Below are 26,390 nucleotides of genomic sequence, written 5' to 3'. Positions count from 1 at the left end.
TTCCTCAAAATATTAAGTGCATTTTCTCCTGTAACTTGTGCTGTAAGCAGTTCAGTAATCAGCAATCAGATGAAATTATGATTAAAACATTCATGAAACCCAACAACAAACATGAATTTTAAGTACAGCACAGAAAATACATGTTAAAGATAATTGTCTAACACTGGCAGTGGGCCTTCTTTTCTTCTCACAAAGGAGTTCTATGTACTCCTGACTCTCTGGCTTCCCTTGTCTGATGTTGGCTGACAGAGTAGGCAACAGCTTGAATGAACTTATCAGAAAGTGCATGTGCTACTGCTGAAGTGTCTGGAGAATGTGCCCAGTCTCTAGGGCCAGAAGGTCTTTCCTGCTGAGGTAGCTCAGAGGTAAAGAATGAGAATTAAGTTGCTTTTCTGACACAAAACAATCTTTACCATTTGCCATTCTATATACATTTACACTGGCTGACTCTAGTTGACCAAGGAGGGAGGATAAGGCAAAGTAGAGGACATAAATATATCTCAAAGGGCAATTTCTAAAAAGGGAAACTAATATGAACTTTTGAGAAAAATCAATTGAGAGAAATTTTCAATAGTCAAATTGTTGTGAAAGATAAAATAGAAGCTAGGAGTTCATAAGAATTAGGTAATAGATTTTTTCCATTTGTATTGAGGCTCATCGTTTCTGCAAAAGTTATTATTCTTTGGTAACTGCTTGTGGGTGACTCAGTCTTTCTAACACTGGAGAAAGGAATAATATAAACCCATTGTATCCAGGATATTTCTCTAATTAGGAATGGTAATAAATTAAAGAAGCTATTTAATTTTGATATAACATCTACAAATGACAACTGCTCTTTCACTTAGTCTGAATGCCATTCCTTCAGTAAAAATAACAACAATAAAAATAAAAAATTACCAACTGGAACATACTGTAATCATCCATTTATTTTATTATTTTAGTAAATTCTGATTATTCAGTGTTTTCATAATAACTCTTTACCTATATAAAAGTTAACAGCTTACTTTCTCTAATAACTTCCCAGACTATTTTGAAGTATATGACTTAATCCCTAGAAGTTATTTGGTGGGGGCTGAGATAAATATTTAGGAAAATAACACAGTTAAAATAAGAATGAAATTTATATAAGCATGTTAGAGTCAGAGACACACCTTATAAAATGAGACTATATTAGTAACAGTAAAAGATTTCCTTCAAGCACAGGTGTCAATTACTGAGCCCACTTGGCCTCACATATACAAATGCTTTTGTGACTTCTGGTGCCCCAGCCTTAACCAGCATGTCTGGGCACCTGGTTTAAGGGAAGGTCCTAGGTTATACATCATCCTGAAGAGGTACATGTCACACACACACACACACACAATAAGGCTGAACCTCCAGCAGGATCACTCACAATAGCTGCTGAACTTGAAAGGGAACAAGGGAGCCAGACACAAAGTCAATAGCAGCCTGGTAAATCAGGGCTACTTAGGGAAAAGATGGGCATCTAGGAATTGAAAGATGCAACAAAGGTCCAGCATTGTTAAGGGGAACTTACAATCTCTGAAAGGACATAAAGAGACTTTGGTCCCATCTGAAAGTAAATTGAGAGACCTGCCCCAAACCCCTGCCTACTTATGGCAGCCGAGGCATTGGAACTTTGGGGCCCACCTTTGAATCTATTACTGTTTCTTGCTTCTACTTCTCAGAAATGATTGACTCATCATCTATTTTTCTCCCATACCCATACCAGGGCAGAGAAAGCAGAGTCTGAAAGGCATTTACATGATTTCCACTTATAAAATTTACACTTTGGTAGAGGTGTGAGAAAGACCCTTTACCCAAGTTTCCTCTTGTCTCCAATGTTCCTGATGAGATTGTTACAGCACATCTACCCACTGGTCAGACAGTTATCAGTCTACCACTAAGATGTCTGGAGATAAACATGACAAAAACACTAAAACTTACCTCACAAATTCATAAAAGCAAATGTTTGGAACACCAATATTATTTTCAGTTTCTAGAAAAAGGGACGTGACATGGGTACTCATTGCAACATGGAAGCTTTATGAATCACTTTTCTGTATTACAAACTGGGTATTTTAACAAACTAAATCACCCATATTCTGTTCTACATGCAAGTCTTCTCTGACTGCTGACTTAGTAATACAGGTAGAAAAAAAAGAAGCCTCCCAATAGAACATTTTTTTTCTATGACTAGAGACTATTAAGTCAACATTTATGGAGATGGACTTATTCTGAAAGTAATTTCACAATGAAATGATGTTGCTAAGCACACCAATTTTTATTTATTTATTCTTAAAAGTTCAATAAAAAGCTCAAGAAGTGAACAGGGCATCTTAGATGAAAAGGTTTTATGTGTGCACACAAGCACACCCACTCACACTTCTTCAACATACCATTTCACAAATGCTGTATATTATTAAGAGGAGGCGGGTTCTGCCGGGCACATAATTTGTATATTTAAGGGAGGTGTATGGAATGAAAAAGCGAAATATGCTAAATTTCAAAGGACTTGGAAGCAATGCTGCCTGTGAGCTTGTATTACAAATAGCCCCACATTATTACATACGCTATTAATGAGGCTGAGTGAATGAAAGTGCAATTTGAATATGCATGACTCTATCCAATAAGCAGGACTTTTGTGTACTGATGAGGTTTTTTTTTTCCTCCTAAAAAAGGATTAAAATTATTCTTAGACAAGTATGGCTACCCAGAGACCAGTAAAATAAATGTACTTAGACCACTGAGTCACACTATATTCAGATGAAATATACAGGTGCTAAAAGAATGCCTTTGAATCTATAATTTCTGAAACTTGCACATATCACGTCCTCCCAACAGGAATATTCCTCAACTCTGAGCAGCTGCGTCATTAGAATTTCTTAGCAAAAATAATGATTTTAGCAGAGATTCCTAAAAGTAGGCAAGGTTAAATAAACCTTTTGAGTACAAAGCCTTCTTTCCCATCATAAGGAACACTAGTTAAAAGACTGGGGAATGGGTAAATTATTGCACCAAATGGCTGAGAATTAATCTCTGCTGACTAGCTGTAATCTAACGAGGCGTCTGTGTCCCAGGGAGCCCGCAGCATGTCCCTGGCGGTATGTGCAGTGTGTCGAGTCTGCGTGGCACCCTTTGTCCTCGCTCACAGGCGGCCTTTCCCCTCATTGTCCATAATATCCTCATGCATCTGGGACGCGTGGAATGCATTCATACTAACAGACTTACCATTGTTTTCTCTCAGAAGCTTTGTTGAGCAAAGACTGCATCACGGTTACTGATAATTATATTGCTTAATTAATCAAGACAAAAAAAATTTGCAAATCATTGCCTGGTTGCCAAGCAGGGAGATAAAAAATGACAACAATACAAGCTGAAGCAATATAACAAAAGTAACAGCTATCTGATCAGAAATTCTTATATAATGAAGCTATTAATGCTAAATCGGTTAATGTTAACATTGCTCCAGGTGTCTCTACTTAGATGCAAACAAAAAGGCTAACATTATGGATATAAAAGGCCAAATGTTGCCATGGATTCTGTAACCTGATAGAGAGGACAGCCTTTTCATTTGATTAGGGAATGCAATTTAAATACCAGGGATGGAAGCCAAACAAACAGACTTTCCCTCCACAAGCCTCTCGTATTCATCCTGGGGTCAGTGGTTGGTGAACAAAAGGTCAGCCACACTTGCCCTGGAAATGTCTGGATTAATTTTATTACATTGTAATGGTTTGTACTTTAAATGTCGGGATAACACTAAATTTTCACTTGCCCATTACTCTCTTCTTCCCTTCAGGCTTTTGAATTGAAATATTAAGAAAGCGCTTCGCTCAATTTATCTGGCCAGAATTTATGACCAAATTTACAAAACTCACAGTTTTTAAAGAAACTTTAAAAGGCATGTTAATACTTGTTTTCATGAATTATATGTCTGATGTCTTTTTTAAAACCACTTTGACACTATAAAGTGAACCAAACTATCTTTTACAGTATTTATTTACTATAAAAATAAACAGCAGTTTTGGGATATTAAATGACATTTTAGAAAATGATGTTGAAAATGAACAAATAAAGCCAGCTAATCCATACTAAATATTAAAGAAACACATTCTTTAATTTGAAAGCTAATACTAAATCCTAAAAGAGGATACTAAATGTATTGCTTTTCTAATATTAAATTCGAGTTTAAATCTTAAAATTTCAGTTATGGTCTTCATAGACAAATACACATGTTATTAACATGCAGAGGCATTTTTTTTATATAAAAACTTCACATACATAGAGCTCTGTATAAAAGATAACACAAACATTTAATATGAAGAACTTTTGGCATCTGCACTCCTGAAATAGAAAAGAGGTTCCCTTTTTGTCAGGCTTCTCACTGGCCAGGGTAAGATTTTTCTGAATTTAGGAGCTGAATTACACTGTACCTAGTCTGAGAAATAATGACCATGTTAAGAGTTGGGATTCATTATTTACTCAGGCTAAAAAACTTGAGTAGTAATAATAATAATAATAATAATAAACACTTAAATAGATTTTACTCTGAGCCAGGAATTATTTGAAGCACTTTTCATTTTTTATCATTTTACCCTATAACTTTAATACTTTAGATAAGGTTATATATAAGCCAGTAAATCTCAGTTATGTACTATTTTAAAGTTTAAAAATAGGGAATTTTATATTAGGTTATAAATCTCAGTAAATCTTATTATTTGAAAGCTTAAAAATAGATTATCTGGAATGTAATTTTAGCTCCTTCAGGTGATTAATGTGTAATGAAAATGAAGATTATATTTAATATCAAACACGAAGACATTTTCTAGAGGAGGAGTGATTCAATATACTAAATGCTCAATTAAAAATCTTTAAAAACAACCCTTTTATTAATAATTCCAAAACAAAAACAAGTCACTATATAAAGCACTGCTAAATTACCACCAAAGGCATGGCAAGGATCAAAACCACAGCTAATTTTGTACAGAGCATATAACCACTGGATTGTTCCAGCCATTCTCATGATCAATACCAATTGATGCGGCTGAACTGATTCTATGGTAAGGTGTCTCAATTGTTAAAGATCATCTTATGGACTGTGCTAGAGAGGTCAATCTCTTCATGGACATGCCTGTAATCCTTCAGGACTGACCCCCATTAGCAATGGAGGCTTGGCAAGCAATGCCCCCATATCCATCAGGCAAAGCTGGATTCTCTATATTCTCATCCACAAAATGCTAGATGTGATATGCAGTTCATTCAATTCTTATTAATCAACATGCCTGAAATTTAAAATAACAATTAAAAAATGAAATTAAAAAAATTTAAACCATTTATTTTTAATTTTTTTTTCCTGGTGTGATTTTCTAGAAATTTACTTATTAGGTTATAAAAATTTATACTTTTAACAACTTCATTTTCAGCTGCTATAATTGAAAACTACATTTCTCTTAGAAAATAATTTTTGGTAATTTTTTTCTTGAAAAGGATCTTTCTGCTGATGCAACTGTTGCTGGAACTGTTAAAGAGTATTTTATAGGTTGTGATGACATTGAGATAAATTTTTGATAAATTATTTCAAAGTATAAATTTTAGCTCATCTAGAGCTAATGATTCTTACAAAACAATTTTTCTAAAAAGATTTAACTCTATAATTTGGTTTTGTGTAAGTCTGAATTTAGTTTTATTTATTTATTTATTTATTTATTTACAACATTATTCATTTTTAAACCATTTAAAAATCATAAATGTCTTTACCATTATAATTTTGTTTAAAGAAGCCAAGTAATAAAATGCATAATTCTGTGCTCATGATGAATGTTTCTTTGAAAAATCTCAATTCATATTTAATTCCTAAATGGTACATATAATTCAGATACATTAACAAATTCACCAGTTGGGAAAAAAGCTATTGTTATCCTAAGTATATCATTATTTTTCAGTAACAGTGACTCATGGCAAAGGCAGTACACGTCAGGGCAAAACTATGGTGAAACATACCTCAGGTTTCTTCGTTATTGCGATAAAGAACATGTGATTCTTCATTGGGTAAATAATGATTGAAACATCTCCAAAGGCGGTTGGGATAATACCCCTGCGGTAGTCTCTAGAGTGTTCGGACCAGACGATGTGGACCTCATCATTTCCCAAGTGACGGAGCTACAACAGCAAATTGGCTCTTCATTAATCAGAGTGATAACAGCAGTTTATGAGGGGTCACAGCTTACAAATTGAATTATAATACTTAGAGGCAAAAATAGTTCACTATTAAAACAAGACTACACTACTGATGTATTTTATGAGGATTTTAAAAAGTATACATGCATTATAACACAGCTTACCTTCTAAGAAACAGATCAGTACTATAATAATGCACACCGCATTGCAGGTACATTTCAGCTGATAGAGACAAGACCTTTTCAAGAATTTCTCTAGATCTAGTTTTATTCCTTTATCAAAGCCTTTTCCTTTATATTGCTAAGCATGTTCCTAAACAATTAATGAGCTTTTATTTCACATTACAGAAGAGCTTTGTGATTCTTAATTCAAGAATATGAGTAAGAACATAAGCTAATATAACACAAGTGTTACCAAATGTAAAAAAAAAAACCCTAGACTTGTGACAAAAGGTATGAACATAAAATTACCTATATTTAAGAAACTAGTATTACTTAAATTTATACCTAGCATTTGAAGAGTACATACGATGTAAAGTGTATGTTCACACAAGTTGTGTTTAATCTTTCCACTAACTTAGATAGACTACATCATCTTTATGCTATCTAAAAAGGAGAAAACAGAGCTCAGAAAGATGATGGCACCAGGGTAAATGAACAGCATGTGGCAGAGTGGGTCTGGAAACCTGGGTTGGGGGTTCTAATTCCGCCATTTCATGGCTACCTAAGCCTACATCAAAAGCTATTATACTTTCATAGCTCAAATAGCTTAGCCTACTGTTTTTTTTTTTTTTTTTTATCATTTATGCACAAAGAGGTTATAAAGTCCAAAAACAAATCAGAGGTTCCTGGTCTCTTTCAGAGTTCTTCATGGGATGATGAAGGACACTCTGGATAAAACTCCTGCATAATGATGGCACTACTCAGAAATTATCTGAGTAAGCCTCAAAGCATGGTTAAAAGTAAGTAAATTATAAAAATTAAAATCTTCGGTAATGTCCTAAATTAAAATCCTAAAACCTAAAAGGCTGATGAAGGCCTTTTAACACTTATTGAGAATGTGGGCTTTTGGTCTTGTCATGTGCTGCAGAAGAATGGTATCTGCCACCATGAAAGGGTATTTCTAGTTTATTTAACAGATAAATCTTAAACAATGACTAAATTCAGAGGCACTTTAGTAAAATAGAGATGTATCAAAGATAATGTTTTCGTTTTGTTTTAAAATATAAAAATGGATGCTCTGGAATACTTAAATTTAAAAGGTATTTAAAATATGTTAGCATAAATACAGTTTTATTTATAGACTATTTGGCCATAAAGAGAAAATCTGAGATGATTCCAATATGGCCTCCATTCCATTTATGAGGTTACAAAGGAAGCTGGTTCACTGCAATGCCTTATTTTTTATTTTCTCATACTCTTGGGAAATGACTTTTTTTTTTACTTTATTATATTAATAATGGCTTGACTTTTACACAGAGATTTGCGTCTGTATCTTTGCACCTACTTGAGGCATACATGATTCAAGTGCCTGCAAATGAGCTCTAGGACAAAGGTCACTGTGAGCATTGAAAACAAGTTCCAATAATTTAGTACAATGCAATGGTTCCTACAACTTTCTAAATTTGAAGTTACCCAGTACATTTTTTTAAAATAGGGGTAGGAGTCAAATCATTACATGAATAGTTTAATAAAAGGAGAATGGGGCCTTCCTGGTGGCGCAAGGGGTTAAGACGCAATCTGTGAAGCTATTGCAGCCGCTGCAGTACTAGTTCGATCCCCAGCTGTCCAAGGAGCAACCCACATGGCACAGCAGACCTCTCCTGACTCACTGCTGTTCCCCTCAGCAGTGTACTTCAGTCAATCCACCTGTTCTGTCCCCTACTCTGTCTCCGGTGAATCCTCTTACCCCCCTACACCTCTGACCTCTATCCCAGTTCTTGTATGCATAAATAAATCTTTTTTTTTTAAAAAAGGAGGATGGCATTGTGTTGTTATAGTAACACTGAACAAAACATCTCTGTATTTTTCTATTTTCATCTCACATATTAGAATTTTTCTTTCCTTTTTTTTCCTTTTTAATAAAACATAAAAGGACCGCACTATACACTTCTGAAATGAAATTATGGTAGCCAGCATTGCCAACACAGTGAAGGCAGGTTTTCAAGGGAAATGAGTAGTATCACATTGAAATTACGGGAGGAATTTAGAGTAGTGGAAGGTAATTGTGCGGGTAAGGGTACCCCAGAGCCTACAGTCATTTTGCAAAGAAAATTAACCTTCCAGGCAGTTCTATGCCCCTTAAAATAATGATGACACAAAAGCCTGAATAGGAAGACCCAACACCTCCTAAACACTGTTCACATGTGGGAGTTATCACCTAATACCAGCACCCTAAAATGTGTGATAATGCCTTCTGATCCAGAAGTGTAAGTTGGAAAGCAATTAGCTTTGAGGGAATAGAGTGATTATTGAAAATTTGCAGTTACTCTCCCTTTTCTGAATTAGGTTACTCAATTATATAACCCAAATCTCTCCTAATTCTGTTTGAAATTGTATTCTCAGAGCAACAGCAAAGGAGTATAGTACTGCACTAATAGACCTATCCCCACAATGTGGCAATTCTGTCATTAGGGAAGAGTTATTTTTGTGTGGTAATAATACAATATTCATTATCTTAAAGCTGCTTTCAATGTCATGTGCCTCATACCTCTGGACACATCACAGTTTAGTTAAATTACAAAACTAAAAGCTAAGGCCACAGGCTAAACTGACTGATAAATCAGGAGTGAAGAGTAAAAACACACTCTTTTCTGCCTACAACAAGAACAGAAATAGGCAAAACAAGTAAAATTAACCTGGTCAAATTGTCAACTATATCAGTGTATAAGGACATACCCTAGAAAGTCAGTGTGTTGCTCAATTTAAAGGAGATTTCATTACAGAGACATCATTTTGTGAGTTTGTGAGAATTCTGATTAGAGGCCTTCAAATTATAAGTCCACCAGGGCATCTGTTCCATGCATGTAGGTCAAGTCAATCTGGTTCAGGTGTCATCTGGGAGGAGGCTAACAAGTATCATCTTGGAATGAAGCTGACATTCATGGAAGCTACTGTTTGAATTGCACAACAATATGCAGATTCTCCACAGGTTCAGAAAACTGTTAGGTTCTTAAGTCTTAAGAAATCAACCCCAATGTCCTGCCACTTCTTATCTTGACAGAGTTTTAAAGTCCCTCTGCCTGAGCCATTCTGCTTGTTGCTGCCAGGCAGCATGCACTGGTGACACTGGTCATGGTACACACCTAATAGGCTGACCTCCTTTCCCGACTAATTGCATTACATCGCCAGCTGGCTCCAGAAGGAGTCGTCTGTTTGATTGAAGAATTCCTGCTCCTCAGTGGGCCCGGCTGCTACTTTTACTAAGTAACAGTCAGGCCTGACATCCCCATTGTTCAGCTGACAGTGTGCCCATCCTAAAATCTAAGTTTTATTTGTAAATTAACCAAGAAACTTCCTGCCAGAACAGTGCTGCCTGGAGACTGATAATGTGGGCCTTTCATCCCTTTTCACTCGTACTGTATCACTGCCAATTTGTTTTTTATGCGGCTGGCCAGCCTGAGGCTATAAAAGCCTTGTAAGACATAAGTGCAATTATAGTCCTGGAGTCAAATGAATTGGACAAATCCAATAGCACAGCTCTGTCCCCACTCTGCAAACCCCTACAGCAGTTAGATTAGCTGTGAAAAATCTAATCTAGCTAGAGCTAACAAATTTCTGCAGTGGAGGATCAAGAGTTCAGTATGGGGTTGCAACCGGATTGCAGAATTGAAAAAGTGTCCCCATGACAGGGGCAGAAGAGAGCATGAATCACTTTAGAATTTTGCAGCTCATTTTTAAGCTGTTAGGGACAATTTAGTTAGAATAAGACAAGGAACTGTGGGCTGCTGTTACTGTGACTGATTTTTAGTCTAGCTGTGAGACATCCTGATAAAGAGAGTTTGTCACTAATGATGCTAACTCTTGGAGCTGCAAAAGGCATCAGCTGAATTTTGATTATTACAGTGGGGAATCTTTCAAGCAGACCAAGTCTTGGAACATTATTTATAGCAAGATATTTTATCAAGAAGGCAGTATGTCTTTCTCAAAAAAAAAAAAAATACAACCCTGTTTCGTTAGGAAGTATTTAAAAAATATTTTATATATTAATCTATTTTTTAACAAAGTAGTTCTCAGGCATTAGAATATGTTGACACATTTGCAGAGTAGCACTGCAAATAAAAAGGATACATAAACCCAGCCCAGGGTCTTGGTTATCTGAAATTGATTTCTGAGAGTAGGGTCCCCCTCACTAGCAATATAGTAGCCAAGGCAGCCATCAAAACTGAAGGCAGCTCCCCTATACCTGTGAGAACCAGCACACAGCCAGCCAGAGGCGATGCGAGCATGGAGACCAGGGAGTGGAAGTCAATCAGGCCTCTACATCCAAGACACTCAGTCACTGCGAGAACATGAGGGCACATGAGCAGACTCACTGTTGCCCACCAAGTGCTTGGTTCAGACATCTGAGGCTGCAGTTGTGAAAAAGCAAAATCACAGAGGAAGAAGTAAAACAGGTACAGTGAGCCCCACTGGTTAATATCAATCATCTGCCTGATGGGGCAGGTGGAAAAGGATAGACAATGACAGGCTGAAATTACCCATTTACTTTACAACAACATTTGACACGGGCTATGTTTTTAGTCTCATTAAATAGTGGTGAAACTGAGGCTCAGGCTGGTCAAGTAACTGGATGCACATTTGAACCTTGGTGTGCCTGTCTTCAGACCCTGGCTATAATCACTACACATAGATCCCACAGTGGCCAGTTACGTCAACAGTTAAGTGACTCGTTTCCAAACTACTCAGATGCTGCTCTGAGTTCCATGAATCCTTGTAGGAAGAGGGGGTGTGAGATAGGAATTCCAGGCTCACTACCTGCTAGTAGGCTAGTAGCAGTTGCTCTTCTCATCTGGAAACTCACAGAAACGGGTCAGTCTTCTAGGTTTCCTTTCCAGACAAAAATCCCTCTTCTATTAAGGTGTTCTTCACTTCTAACAGAGGGGAATCTCAAGTGAACATTCTGCAGGTTGAAAACTAGAGAGCAGTTCCCCAGGGGGTTTCCCTAAGGGGTGAATTCTAGAGAAAATTGTCCATCAGACCCAGGCTGAAGGAGAACACAAGGTAGATGCTAAGAGTGAGACCCTGGGCAGCAGCAGACGTACTCATTTTGACAGATTTTGTCAAATTGCTCCACAGAAAATCTAAGAGATGCAATTTTCTCAGGGTCCCATCAATACAGGATCATTGGATCTTAAGATGTTGGTCAACTGGAGAATATCAATAACCTTAATTTTTGTCAGGTAATAGTCATTTAAAGGAATCCAAATGTAACAACATCTAAGACCCTTTCATTTCATAATCTCAGGATTTAAGACTGAAATGACTGCTTTTCATATATTTCTTTAGAATTAAGTATAAATGCAGAGTAAGTGTAAATGCAACTCAAGAAAAGCAACACTGCAGTTCTATCCAGAAGAATTCAGTGTCAGTGCATATTATGACACAGTCTTTGTTCAATTTTAGGAAAGCCCCTATAAATCTAAGAACATCTAAGAAGACCCCTTACCTTTTTGGTGAGTGAATCATCTGAGTCTGATGGCATCCGAGTAGAGACGTGGAAAATCACTTCCACGGTCGAGGTAGCATAGTAAGGGGCAGTCTGCCCTGTGCTGCCATTGCGCTGAAGTCCACCCATGAAGCCACAGTGGGTCGACAGATCCACCTGACACAGGTCACAAACAGGAAAAAGAATGAGGGTAAAACATGAGCTGTCTTACTCACTTCTGCCAGTTTTGCTCCCCACTCTGTCTTTGGTGAATCCACTCACTCTCCCATGCCTCTGGCCTGTATCCCAGTTCTTGTATAAAAATAAATAAATAAATCTTTAAAAAAAAAAAGCAATAGAAGATCTCTTCTTCATCAAATATAGTTAACATATATACTGAATCAATTAAAGCTCTAGTCTTTTCTTAAAACTCTAGTTAGGAGTGTATGGTTTATAAAATATATTAAATAATAAGTATATTCAATAACAAGAAGTAACCTTATTAGTAAGAAGAAGAATTTATTGGAATGGCAATAACAGAGTAAAACCAACTTGACTTCTCTCATACTTAAGGAATATATTTTTGTTTCAATTTATGTTTCTATCTGTGTGTGTGTGTGTGTGTGTATGCGTGTGTGTATATATGCATGTATGTAAATGCTTACACATCCCTTAGAGCATTATTTAGTAAAGAAAATAAAAATTTTTTCAATCAGTCATTCTGGGATCTAACTTAGGGAAACAGGTTGAGAGCTAAACCATCATGGCTACTATACTCTATTTTCATTCCAAGTTTTGACTTCATTCAAAACCTTCTTCATCTTTTCACCCACCAAGGCACTGATTTCTTCTCCAGTCTCCACATTGTGGCCAAAGCCATTGCTTCTTTGTCCATATTTGTATTCTCTTACTACAAACTGTCTATGACTGGGTGTGCTGATCTAACTATTCAGTTCTGATAAAATGTAAATTAAATAATATTAAGAGAAAAGTTAAAAGGAAACACAAGTTCATATATAAAGTACTAAAAGTAACTAATAGAAGATGTGAATATCTTCAATACATTATTTAATTCCAGAACTCAACTCATTATCTATTTGAATGTAAAACCATATGTAAAAAAAACAATGGAATCACATGACTCAGCTATTCCACTCCTAGGTATCCACTCAAAGAACATAAGAACAGTAATTTGAGAGGAAACCTGTTCTTTTATGTTTACAGCAGCATTATTTACACAGTCAAGATAGGGAAAAAACCTAAATGCCCCAAAACAGATAAGTAAATCAAGAGGATGTTGTATATATACACAATGGAATACTACTCAGTAGTTAAAAATGATAAACCCATGCCATTCATGACAACATGGATGGAGCTGGAAGGGATTATGCTAAACAAAATAAACCAGGAGAAAGATAAATTCTAGAGGGTTTCACTTATATGTGGAATATAGAGAAACCAAACAAAGGGTCAAAGACAAACTTTAAAGCAAACCCTTGAAAGCTGACCATAGATCTGAGGCATCCAAGAGGGGAGAAGAGGGGGTGCAAATAGAAAGAGCACAATGGACTATGGTAGAAGACCATGGAGGCTTTGGTGTTGGGAGAGTTACAGTGACCATACCTGAGGGGAGAAATCCTATACTGTGCAAAAATTAATAAGGATGTAAAATAATGATACTTCAATAAAAAAATAAATGAATTAAAAAAATAAAAAGAAAAAAAACTTATGCAATGAATATCAAATTTAGATAAATCTTTAAATAGTGCTGGTCAAAAAACACCTACTGAACGAAATGAATTACCTCCCATCCAAGTCCAGCAACAAAGTCTTCATATGCTTGGCTTCCTCTTTCATTGGAGAGAATTGAACACTTGTCTTCTTGACCTTCAGCGATATAAAACACTGCAATTTTGTGTGTTTCACGGCTGTAAATTTTTAAATTTAAAGGAGTTAGAATTCTTACATGTAAAATTTTATCTTACTATCACCACCAACAGGACTCTTATGATAGGGCTTACATTTATGGAGGGGTGAATCATTGTTCTAAGGGTCAGTCCCTGTTCCAAGATGTTTCTTCTTTTTTTTTGTTTAATGATCTCATTTATTCTTTGCAATCACTCAAGTGAAGCAAGTATTATCATCATCTTTCTTGTAGAGGTGTCTGAAGGGCCGTATACGTTAAAACAAACACACATAGCAAGACCAGGGATTGAAGCAGGCAGTCTGGTTCTTGAGATCACCCTCTCAGACATACAGTAGACTTAATACCATGTTACACTTTTTTTGACCCATTTTCTCCATTTTTGGTTGAAAATATCTTTGAAAACATTTCAAATATATATTAACTGTGAATAGATCTATGTGATTGCCCAAATTCTACTTTCTACATTTTGAGATAAGACTATTGGATAGTTCAGATTGGAAACTGAAAAATATGCCAAAACTTGAGAAACAGAAACTTCTCCCAGGCAGAATACAGGTACTTTCTTTGTGAGGGGTGTACCCACCCTCTGCTCTGACTAATCTGCACCTGTCTGACAGGTTAGACAGCTGTCCAGGGAAACCTCTGGCTCTATAAACCCTTCATCCACTTTTCTATGATGGATTTTTCACATTCATTGTTACATCAAGTAAATATAATAGGTTATTTGAGGAAAGAAGGCCTGATTTTTAACTCTTTTTACATCTAGCACAGCCCTTGGCACATGGTTAAGTGCTCAGTTAAATCACAAACTCACTGGCGATCTGACCATTCTAGTCTTATTTTCTAAAATTTTTGGATTACCACTTCCAAAGATTTCTATTCTTTTTCATACTTTGGCATTGCATTCTGAAAACTCTCATTTCACTATGAAGTGCATAAACAATATGAAAATGTTTCTATTTCCTAATTGTTCAATATCTCATCATTGTAGTATCATTGTAGATAACCATATTGGTGATATGGTTAACATATTCTTAAGTATATCCTTCCGCAACACTTATGTTTCTACTTATAGGCAGAATTAATTGAAATTTACCTAAATACATGGAGGAAGATAATATTCCTTTAGTCATTCAGATAACTTCCTTATACAAACCCCCAACAGTTTACATGTAATAAACATAGTTAGAAGAAAAATTAGAAAATATAGAAAGGAAAGAGAAGAATAAAATAAAATACCTGTGATTTCAATATATAAGCAATGAGCATTAACTTACATTTTTAGGATGTATTCATTTTTGAATACAAAAAATGAAAAGCTACTATGTTCTCTTTTACAACTGATTTTTTCACTTAAAATATTTGTGGATACTATTTTTATTGTGTAAAATATATATAACATAAATTCACCATTTCAACCACTTTTGAGTATGAATACTTTTGTACTATGTGCTTCTATAGCAAAATTATTAATGGCTACGCAACACTCTGTTACATTAACACACTGTATCCCAAATGTTCATTATTAGACATTTAAATAAATAAATAAATTATTATCATAAATAAATTTATAGAAATGGAATCTAGCTTTTATGGCTGTCAATGTGCACTGTTCTGCTGTTAATGGAGAGGGTGGACATCCTGGCATGACATGAACACACTCTTGGGGGTTACTTCTCTTGAAGGAAACAGAAATTGTGGGGACAGATTAGTTTTGTGGTGATGGATCCTAGGGGTTGATGTTCTCCTAGAGACCTGTGCTCTCAGACTGTCAGAATACTTGTCTTTATGCATTATGAAGCTCCAAAAGTGGAATAACACTTTCTCCCCGAGTGGCAGGCAAGGGACATTGACAGCCTAGAATAATAATTAGCTTATTCTCAGAGCTTTAATAATCTGTTCAGATGATAACAGAGATCAGAATGTAAGGAGAAAAAAGTATAGTTACAATTTCTTTCTGCACCTCTCTATAGTTAAAAGTCCTCTGTACTTAATTTTCTGCTATTCTATACACTGTATACATAAAAGAACCACTGGTTTCTGTTATTTTCCTTAAAGTTCTAAGTCACAGCTTTTTTTCACATTGTAACTGCACACAAGTCCTTGAGTCCTCATTAACTCAAAGTAGGAGAGCACAAGAGAATTAAGTACCAATGACTGCCTGACTGATGTAGGTGTGAGGAAAGGTGACCTTTAGCTGTAAACATTCATCAAATTTCACATCCTCCAAAATGTTAGCACCACAGAGAGCCTGCTAGGATGTAGACACTGCGTCTGGCCTTCCCAGGGCCAGGCTTTTGAAATGATAATTAGCAACATCAACTGTACTTCATATCCATAAGCAGCACTACCAGTGCTGAAAGGATCAGGTTATTCAAAAACACACATACACACAATCAACAATTTCCTCTTCCCCATTAGAATGCATTTTTCTTATTGGGAGTAGATCAGAATAGGTCAGTTTCCTTGAGCTCTCACATTAAAAAGCAAAACAAAGAAAAAAACCTGATTTTAACATTCATGTTACCATGTAGTGGCAAGAGGCGTTCATATTCAAAGGGAAAACTCACTGTAATTTGTATGTAGCTCCATCACACTATTTGCAACCTCACCAACTTCAAGATATATAGACAGAGTTGCAAATAGTTTCTACTTTTCCTAACACATGCTAAGCACTATGACTTGATAGAAGGGAGATAAATTGATATGAAAAATAAATAAAAACATCCTAAATTGAAATTCATGGGACAAGGTATTCTTACCTGCTAACTGGTCAATAGGGGACAGTCTAGATTTCTTATACTGAAGATTTATTTATTTTTTTTTAACAAAAAGAACCTTCAAAATACTCTTTACCATAAAATGAGTTGATAACTATTTAAATGTCAATAAGACACTAAATCTAGGAGTTGGGGTTTTAAGTGAAGGTTAATCAAGGGCCAGAGGATTTGCCAATCAGCTCTCCAAAGCCATATTTTACTCAACAGCACCCCAGGGAGTTAATTCAATTGTACCTCATGAAACTAAAGTGCATTAACATCCAACAAATTGGCCACAATTACAAGATACCAATGTATTCACTTAATACTAAGAAGCACAGAATAATTCAGCATATGCTTGAAAAGCTGAGTTTGGAACCCAAATGATTGCATGTTTAACAGTGGAAGACAAGAGGAACAGGTAAGTGAATCCCCAAGTCCTTCAGAAGAAACCAATCACAAACTTAGTCTCTATTTCTCTAGAGGAAAAGAAACATAACAACAATTGGAAACTGAATATGATAAAGGGCAATGTGAGGAACAATGGCTCTGGCTTCAGGTTTTTCATCTCTAATGAGATATCTAATGATATTTCTAAGGGGAATAGAAGAGAAACAAAAAGCCATTTTTAAAAATGGTTTTCTTAACTACTAAAGATTAAGAACAGTTTATTCTTTTTAAGACTTTTAAGTACTAATTGTGTACCAACTACTACACTTACTCTTGACAGAGATGTTTTTGGAAGCACACATATCCTCAAGTCAAAAACTGGCTGTGAGCTCATCTTTAGAATTGCTTCTGAGATTGTGACCTGAGGTTTGACTGACTTTTAGAGAATGCTTTGGAGCACTGAAGAATGAGGCTTTTTACTAGAGAGTTATTAATTACAACATGATAGTTTTAAACCTGCCAATATTGTAGAGCAGAGACTATAGAGTGCCGGCACATCCAGGACAAAGCACAGGTTCTAGAGTCAGTCTTGCTCACTTTATATAACAGTGTATGTGAGAACACAGTCAGTCTGTATGTCCCAGGTAAGCCTCTACTCCTCAATAGAAAAAGAGACGGCTGCAGAGATAAAATGAGAATGAATGTCCTCAGGCTGCCACATGGAAAGATCCTCAAAGGCACAGATTTGGTGGGAGCACTGACCTTTTTTTAGTATAGGAAACTTAAAAGTTTATTCATCAAAGGCAAAAGTATTAAAGGGATAGCATGTGCAAATATGACCTGCTTGTAGGTTACAGAACCACACTTGGATGTCTGTAGGTGTGTTTATTTCTGTGGCTATATCTGTCATCTAAGTACACACAGAGAGACAGGAACAACAGTTTGATATACTTTCACATACCACTGACGGGAGTCCAGATTTTTCAGCTCTCTCAATAATTTTGAATTTTTCTTCAGCAGATGGAAATTTTTCCTATAAAGAAAAAGGGATGAAAGAAATCATGTAATCCCCAACCATTTTTGCCTTTTCCAGTCAATCAATTAACAAACCTTCCTATTCATCCATTCACATATCTATTGATCCATTGCTTACCTCCTTCACCAATGATTTGTGATGGAAGCCTACAGAACGAACGCTGTTCTCTCCGAGATGTTCAAAGGCCTCAAAATTCCTTTGCATCCCATCACTATTCAGTGACACTGGATGGTTTTGCCTTCACTGTTAGCTCTGCTGTGAATCTCTTTTCCTCACCTCTGTTCTTAAAAACGCCATTCTACCTTCAGGGTCTAGCTCAAGTCCATCACTCCCCACTGGGCTTAGTTATTGCTCTTGAACTCTGTGTGATGCTATCTTTCACTAGAGTTGTATGAGTCTACCTCCCTCACTAGACTTAAGATCACAATGACTTATTCATCCTTGTAGACCATTCACAACTTTTGTGAAGACAAAAGCAGTAACAGAGCATAATTAAACACCCAAACACAGAAATGTTTGATACCCTTTAAAATATACAACAGATGTCTGGAATTCAATCTGTGCATGAGAACAGCACAATCAGCTTTATTTCTAACTTTAACTTAGCAGCAGAAAACAAGCTATAAATGCTTAAATACAGAAAAATCTCCATTCCTGTTCTCCGCTTCCCCAACCCCAAACTGATAAAGGATCAATCATATTAAAATAATGATAAAATAATTAAAGATCTAAAGCATGTTATTACCTTCTGTCCCAAGAATTCATTCCCAAGTCATCCAGCAACAACCTGCAGAAGTAAAAGGGTCCTTGGGGCTCCACTGGCGTGGGCTGCTCCTGGCTAGTGACTTTCATGGCTGAATCGGAACTACACCTCTGAACGTACTCGTTTTCTTGTGCATTCTGACGCAAAATGACCTTGATGATTTCTTTCTCTTGATCACAGTTCATTCCACATGGGGGTGGGGAAGGTTCATTTAGATTTAATTGTGATGGTAAAAGACATTCAGGACTTGTATGGCCAATGTTTTCAAGTAATTTGTCAAGGACATCATCTCCCTCTTCAATATGAGAAATATCTTTCTGAGGTCCAAATGTTTGATGATGCCAGCCCGAAATCAGATATGGATTCCTGCCATTGGGGCCTAAGCACCCTTCCAAAGGTCCATATAAAACCTTCCCATCCCAAGAGTATTTCCCTGAGATATCCCTCACAATTACTCTTACATTAGAGAGGGCACCCACTGGTGACCTGTCTGCGGGTCTTTCTGTGGGTGTCTGAAGGTAGGAGATGAGGGTGCTGTCATTAAAAACAAACAGCTGCAGGTTTGGACTCCGGAACACCTCTGAGGACAGCTCAGTGGCTTCCGCGTGTGCATTGTCATGGTTCTCGCTGACCAGGCTGTGCAGCACGGCAGGGCCTCTGCGGAGAGGGAAGTGGCCCAGGTGGTTCACCAGGTGAGCCATGACCATTCGGGCAGTCAGAGGGATCAGCTCTAGACTTCTTCTCTTCCTCTCTGAAAAGCAGCAAAGAAACATACAGTGGTGGTGGAAAATAAAAATTCAAACTGAACATGATCAGCTTTCTAGTTGTACTTAGAATTTTTGATTTTTTTGTTAGTCTGGGAATTTTTTTCACTTCATTTGTCTTTGACACTAATTCTATTTAAGTTTCAAAGCATGATTTAACTAGATTGCTAAAAGAACCTACTTACATGAAGATTTATTCCGAAAGGGACATTTAAAAATCTGTAGGTACAGTAATAAATACAAGAGAAAGGTCCTGTCCTTAAAGGGCTGAGGGCTCCAGAAACTCTATGGAGTCAGAATCCAGTTGAAGAGGACACAGAGAGCAGGGGCCGGGTTGGGGTTAGAGTTACCCCTCTCTAATCAGTGGGGTAAAAGTAGACAATGATAAGGAAATGAAGCAAGCCTGTGTCTGCTTATATATACTTGAAGCAATCTGCTTTAAAGCCATTGTGTAATTTATGCTTTATCATTAAGGCATTTTAAACATTTGAGAGAATTTGTTGTATGAATAAGTTACAGATACTTGGAGGGTTTTAAGTAAATTTGTAGCTGATGATTAAATGTCCAAGAGCAACAGATTTATAAACACTTTAAAATTTCAAATATACAGAAAGACTTTGACAATAGCATGTAAACACAGGTCTTGTAAAGTGTTTGAGGTATGAGAAGCATAAAAAGCTATACTAAATCCACAAATATGCACTGAAATGAACTACTTAAGCTTGAGGGTACTTAGAGAAATTTTAATCTATCAAATTTAGAAAAGAATTGTGCAAAATCTAAGAACAATGAAATTAAAATGAAACCTAATTTTAATTAAAAATTGCCATGTACATAAACCAAGATATATAGTTTGGGCTTAAAGGTTTGGGAAATACTTGATTTCCAAATTCTCAATGTGAAAAATCAAATGTAAATAACTACAAATAGGCTTTTTCATGTGAAAAATCCATCCCCTTGGACATTAAAAATCCAAGTGGGTTATTTACAAAACATCAATTTTATTATGTTTAAATCCTAGAAGCAATCAAATCCTAGAGTCTAAGAAGTTCTGTGTGATGACTAACAAGACTGTCCTGACTTTTTTGAGGTTATTTTTTCTTTTCAATGAACAAGAAATTATTTGCATTCGGTAATGTAATTCTGTATTTAAAAAAATCCTCATCCTGAAATTCATATGGAATCACAAAAAACCCCGAATAGCCAAAGCTCTCCTGAAAAAAAAAGAAGGGAATGGAGGCATTACACTCCCAGACTTCAAACTATACTACAAAGCCATAATCATCAAAACTGCATGGTATTGGAACAAGAACAGACATACAGACCAATGGAATCGAATAGAAAATCCAGAAATAAATCCACAGATTTATGGTCAACTAATCTTTGACAAAGGAGCAAAGACTATGCATTGGAGCAAAGAAAGTTTGTTCAATAAATGGTGCTGGGAAAACTGGGTCGCTACATGCAAAAGAATGAAGCTTGACCACTACCTCACACCATACACAAAAATCAACTCAAAATGGATTAAAGAACTAGACATAAGACCTGAAACCATAAAATATATAGAAGGAAATATAGGCGAAACACTACGTGATCTGCACATCAAAGACATCTTTACAGACACATCACCCAAAGCAGTGATAGTGAAGGCAAAGATAAACAGCTGGGACTACATCAAATTAAAGAGCTTCTGCACAGCAAAAGAGACAATAACAAAAACAAAGAGAAACCGCACCAACTGGGAGAACATTTTTGCACCCAACACTAATGATAAAGGACTGATCACAAAAATCTGCAAAGAGCTGATGAGACTCAGCAACAACAAAGAAAATAATCCAGTCAAAAAATGGGCAGAAGAGCTAAAAAGAAACTTCTCTGAAGAGGAAATGCAAATGGCCACCAGGCATATGAAAAAATGTTCAACATCACTTGCCATCAGGGAAATGCAAATCAAAACTACCATGAGATACCATCTTACACCAGTGAGAATGGCACATATTAAAAAAACTAGCAACAACAAATGCTGGCGAGGGTGTGGAGAAAAAGGAACTCTTCTGCACTGTTGGTGGGAGTGCAAACTGGTCCAACCACTGTGGAGAGCTGTGTGGAGATTTCTGGACCTACTAAACATAGAGCTTCCATATGATCCAGCAATTCCACTCCTAGGTATTTACCCAAAGGACACAGAAACATCAATTCCAAAGAACACCTGCACCCCTATGTTTATAGCAGCACTGTTTACAATAGCTAAGCTTTGGAAACAACCCAAATGCCCAAAAATAGATGACTGGATCAAGAAGATGTGGTACATATATACCATGGAATATTACTCAGCATTCAAAAAAGATAAACACATGCAATTTGCAGCAACATGGATGGCGCTGGAAGGGATCATGCTCAGCGAAATAAGCCAAAAAGAAAAAGAAAAATACCGGATGGTCTCACTCATAGCAGGAATCTAGAAAACTTAAATAAGGGACCAGGAAAATGAATAACTATAAGAAAGTGAAAATCAAAATCAACAAAAAACTATGAACCAGAGACACTTTTAGGGGGGCGGGGGCGGGAGGGGAGGGATTGGGGTCAGAATGGGGGGCTGCAATTGTATGGGGAATATAACAATAAAATTTATAAAAAAAAAAAAAAAATCCTCATCCTTTAGAAGCAAAGGAAGTCATCTACATCCATTTCTGAAGTTAACTGTTCTTCTCAATCTTTGTGGAAGTGTGTATGATTTCTGTATAGCTGAAAAATTTAAAACATCTCAACTAATTTCCTTGAAGGCATTTATGAAGGTTTTTGCTTTTGTGTCCATATTAACTTTTCCAAAAGTTATAGATGTTCTTTGTTCATTCTTAACATTCCATGTGAATGTATGTGCCATCAAAAATATTAATTAAAGCCCCAATGCACTCTACTTAGTTGGGTGATCCAGTGCTGAGTGGGGATGACATTTTAGAGTAGATTATGAAAATAACAATAAAGGTCCAATTTGGCAAAATTCAATGCTGAAAATAACAATGAGAAAAGCAACTTTTCTCAAAGTTTTGTGCTTTCAATTTGAGATGAATATAAAATGTTTTTAATGAATGTGTTTGAATTCTCCAATGGGAAATTAACCTGGAATCACACTAATCAAGTCAAAATCAGTACACACTCAATAAAAATCAAAAATATCTTTGGTGCTTGCTGAGAAGTAAGAGAAGGGAATATTTATAAAATAAGGATTGGCAGACTTCTGCAAAATCAATTGCCTGAGGGTTCACTCAAAATGAAGAAAAATAATCCAGATTCCATTAATGAAGAAACAAGTTCATAATTTCCACAAACTATGAAAAATGCCTTTCAAATATCTTTACTACAGTTTTCTAAATTGGGTATGAAATATAAAAAGAGAAATTTTAGATTGCCCTTTGACTTTCATTTTTAAAAGTTCATCCTTTTCCTTTGTAAGAAATTAGGTATTAATAATTATACAATTGAGCACATGTGCAAGCTATTTCTTGAGTTGGGCTAGTAGCGACCTCAGCTGTAGGTATTGACTCATGTTTGTAACTCTAGTTGAATGTAGTAATTATAGTAAATAGTAGGCATAGGTCTTTGAAGGAATCATTTGAAAATAAAAAAAAATATTGCTTATTAGAAACATTATCTGAGTAGAAATGGTTTGGTTATGATTGATGAGTTATGATGGTGAATTTAAAAAAACTCAAATACGAGCACATTTAACCTAAAACTCCTAAGCTATTAATTTTATTTTCCTTTTTACCCTTAATAGGAAGTACCACTCAGAATGTGTTTATGCATACCAATATGTTTATAGGCTTTTTTCCTTTGTTATTTAAAATATAAATTAAAAAATTTTAAATTCCTTTGTATTATAGGATTAAAGGATTACTTTCATCTCCACAGAACTGTTAGGACAAGTTTGCATACTGTCCTCCAGGTTTCTGGAGAATGAATATTCTAGTCAGAGTGTTAGTACATCAAAAGAAAAGTGGTACCAAAATTAAAATGTGCAATTTTAGATTCATTCTTTTTTTACACTAACTTATTCATGTTGCTATTTTCAAGTGACAAGTCACAGGTGATGAATTTAGGTATAGTCATGTATGATGAGTGTAAATTAATGACTTTAGGAAACGTAATTTTCTTTTAAGGCATGTTCTGCAAAGTAGGAAACAACAAAAGAAACAAATCAAGGGTCACTCTGATCATTTAAAAATATACAGTTTGAATTTCTAACTGTGGAAAAGAAGTCAAGAAAACATTCAAGTTTAAAAGGACAATGGAACTCTAGGAAAAGACAATTAAATAATTAAGCAAAGGAGGGCAACTAAGAGTAACACGTGAAAATGTGTGTGTTGTATGTTCTGGCCATATATCATCACCAGCAAAACAACTTATAATGAGAGTCATTAGTTCACTGTGAAACAAAATCTCAAAGGATAAATATTTTATAATTGGGGAACTTGTTAATTGACTAAATCCAAATACCACTTCCATTACTTCTGACTTGTCCACCCTTTAGAAAATATATTCACCTCAGTTTGCTAATATTCTGACTGTGAATCAGAGTCTTTGCTCTTCACTGTTGCCCCCCACTTGCCCTCCTCCCCCTCACCATTCCTATCTCTTTTCTCTCAGCCTGAACCACCCTCAGTGGTGATTTCTTCCAAAAGCTCCATCCTGGGCCAATCACTTCATCCATCCCTTGCCTGATCAATGCTTAATCTCTCCACCAAAGCCCCATAAAAGGGTCTGAGCCTGGATTCTGAATGGCCATCTCCCAGGTCACCTGCTCATGTTATGGCTACAGACCAACTGCTCTACCAAAACCACCCTGGCAAAACCCTTTACCAAACGCACAGCTGGGAAATACAATGGCTCTGCGTTGGACCCCCTGAGCTTTGGAAGTACCTAGCACTGCCGGCCTTTTGTGGCTCTTTACCCACTTTCTTCCCTTGACTTCCTAGAAATGACTCTTGGTTCTTCTTCCATTTCCCTGACTGCTCTCCTGGTGACCATCCGTCACTCCTTTTTCTTTAAGGCTAGATGATCTAACACTCCAGATTCACATTTTTTTAAAACTTTATTTAAACTTTGAGAAATTTAAAATTCATATGTACTTGTAAGAAAAAAAATATAGAGATCCCCAACATCCGTCACCCAAATGGTAACATCCTGCATAGCGATGATAGAACACCATAATCAGAAAACTGACATTGATACAATTCATCAGCACTCAGTTGACTATTTTTACATGTTCTTTGTGTGTGTATGTTTGGTTCGATGCAATTTTATGATACCCAAATTTTGACTCAAACTCTATGATGGGCTCTTGTTATTTTAAGTGCCCTTAGTCCTGATGATACCCACATGCTTCAAAATAGACCCTCTGCCATGAGAGGAGCAATCCTAAAGCTATGCCAAGTCAACCCCACCTTGTGCTTCACGATGCTCTCATAGTATGGTACACTTTATGAACTTTCAAAGCGTGTACATTCTTCTAAGTCTGGCTTGAGCCTTTCCCCATGGGAAATCCCCATGCATTTCAGTGCGTATTTGTGGATTTAGTATACACTTTCATGCTTCTCATACCTCAAATACTTTACAAGACCTAGGTTTACATTTTATCGTCAAATTCTTTCTATATATTTGAAATATTAAAGTGTTTGTAATATCAGTTGCTCTTGGACATTTAATCTGTCTCTCCCATTATATATATAACCTTGGGGAAAAGAAAATGAGTCTTTTTTTGGGGGGGGCACATGGATCTGAGATATAAGGTTTCTCAATAAAACAAAATTCAACTCAGATGGGAAAAGAGAAGGGAGGAGAAGAAACAGGAAATATAAAAAGGAAGGAGGAATTTGCTATCATAGGATTTAAATAACTAGGTTAAAAAAAATAACAACGGCAAGCATACGCAAAGGCTACGATCCTTTCTTTTCCTGACCATAGGAATTACTATTCTGAAGACTCTCACCCTCTTCAACAGTAAGTAGGTTGCCCAGATCTGCTGATGAATGATATTGAAGTGGCTCAGAATTTTTCACATTTGCCAGTGGCAGGAAGGGGTCGTAATCTGAGGACGACAGATCAGCCAGGGTCAGCGTATAGTGACTCTGTTGTGTGTATGTACTTGAACCACAAACACAACAGTGTAGAACCTGTGAAAAACAGAAGGGAGTGTATGTTATAGAAGTCACCAACCTCCTGTCTCCTGACAATCTGTCCAACTCAAAAACACTTAGGAGGTAGGACTCTGGCTTGGTAATACTTGAAAACATTGAATGATTTTTATTCTAAAATATCTCTTTGCTATTAGTAAGTCTATTTTGCTCTTTTTGCATCAGTGCCAATAAATATATTCTCAAAGAAAAAACAAAAGTAAAAACTTGCTTATTTTGCTATTCTACTCCAGTGCACCAGAGGCAACACAAGTAGAAAGAACTAAATCAGATGACGTCACACGGTAGACAACCAGCACCCAAAGTAGAGGACAGAATGAAACCAATTAACAGTGGCCATGAGTTTATTCCATAATCATGCATGAATTTGAATTAGTATAAGTCTTGACCTCATAAATTGGAAGGGCTAACTTAATTTTTAACCTGGTCTCATTTGTACACATACAAGCCATACAAATGAAAATCATCCTGAGTAAGCCAAAATATATAAAATTAACTTATAAATTTGTATAAAATTCTACTTCACCATAAATTCAAAAAACTTTTTTTTATTAAAATCAAAGTAATACTTTAAAAATAAAGGACACAGGGCCTCCTGGGTGGTGCAGCAGGTTGAGCGCCACACTGTGAAGCTGTCCGCAGCCTCTGCAGTGCAGGTTCCATTCCAGACGGCAAGAATCCCGCAGCAGACCAATCCTGTCACGCCCTCTGCTCCCCTCAGCAGTGTATTT

The 26,390-nt window shown here is 36.3% G+C and overlaps 1 protein-coding gene across 7 annotated transcripts in view; it reads right to left on the bottom strand.

Annotated features, from left to right (window-relative positions):
- The window catches only part of RALGAPA2 (Ral GTPase activating protein catalytic subunit alpha 2), a 329,205-nt gene that overhangs the window by 100,766 nt on the left and 202,049 nt on the right, over positions 1–26,390 (bottom strand). For 6 of the 7 annotated variants that reach the window (XR_008552100.1, XR_008552101.1, XM_054695973.1 and 3 more), the window contains 6 exons: positions 25,455–25,638; positions 18,684–19,452; positions 17,864–17,935; positions 13,631–13,754; positions 11,848–12,003; positions 6,004–6,162 (listed from right to left, as the gene is read on the bottom strand). Coding sequence is in view for 5 of the 7 variants with exons in the window: in XM_054695973.1 (XP_054551948.1) it covers positions 6,004–6,162; positions 11,848–12,003; positions 13,631–13,754; positions 17,864–17,935; positions 18,684–19,452; positions 25,455–25,638 (1,464 nt within the window). In the remaining 2 variants the exon portion in view is untranslated. Of the gene's footprint in view, positions 1–4,830; positions 5,286–6,003; positions 6,163–11,847; positions 12,004–13,630; positions 13,755–17,863; positions 17,936–18,683; positions 19,453–25,454; positions 25,639–26,390 lie in introns of those variants that run through there. The other variant, XM_054695976.1, reaches the window with a different exon arrangement.

Source organism: Talpa occidentalis, unplaced genomic scaffold (genome assembly GCF_014898055.3).
Source record: "Talpa occidentalis isolate TD23 unplaced genomic scaffold, MPIMG_talOcc4v2.1 talOcc4.10, whole genome shotgun sequence".
NCBI lineage: Eukaryota > Metazoa > Chordata > Mammalia > Eulipotyphla > Talpidae > Talpa > Talpa occidentalis.
The sequence above is the reverse complement of the archived record's forward strand: the minus strand, read 5'-3'. Positions and strand labels throughout refer to the sequence as shown.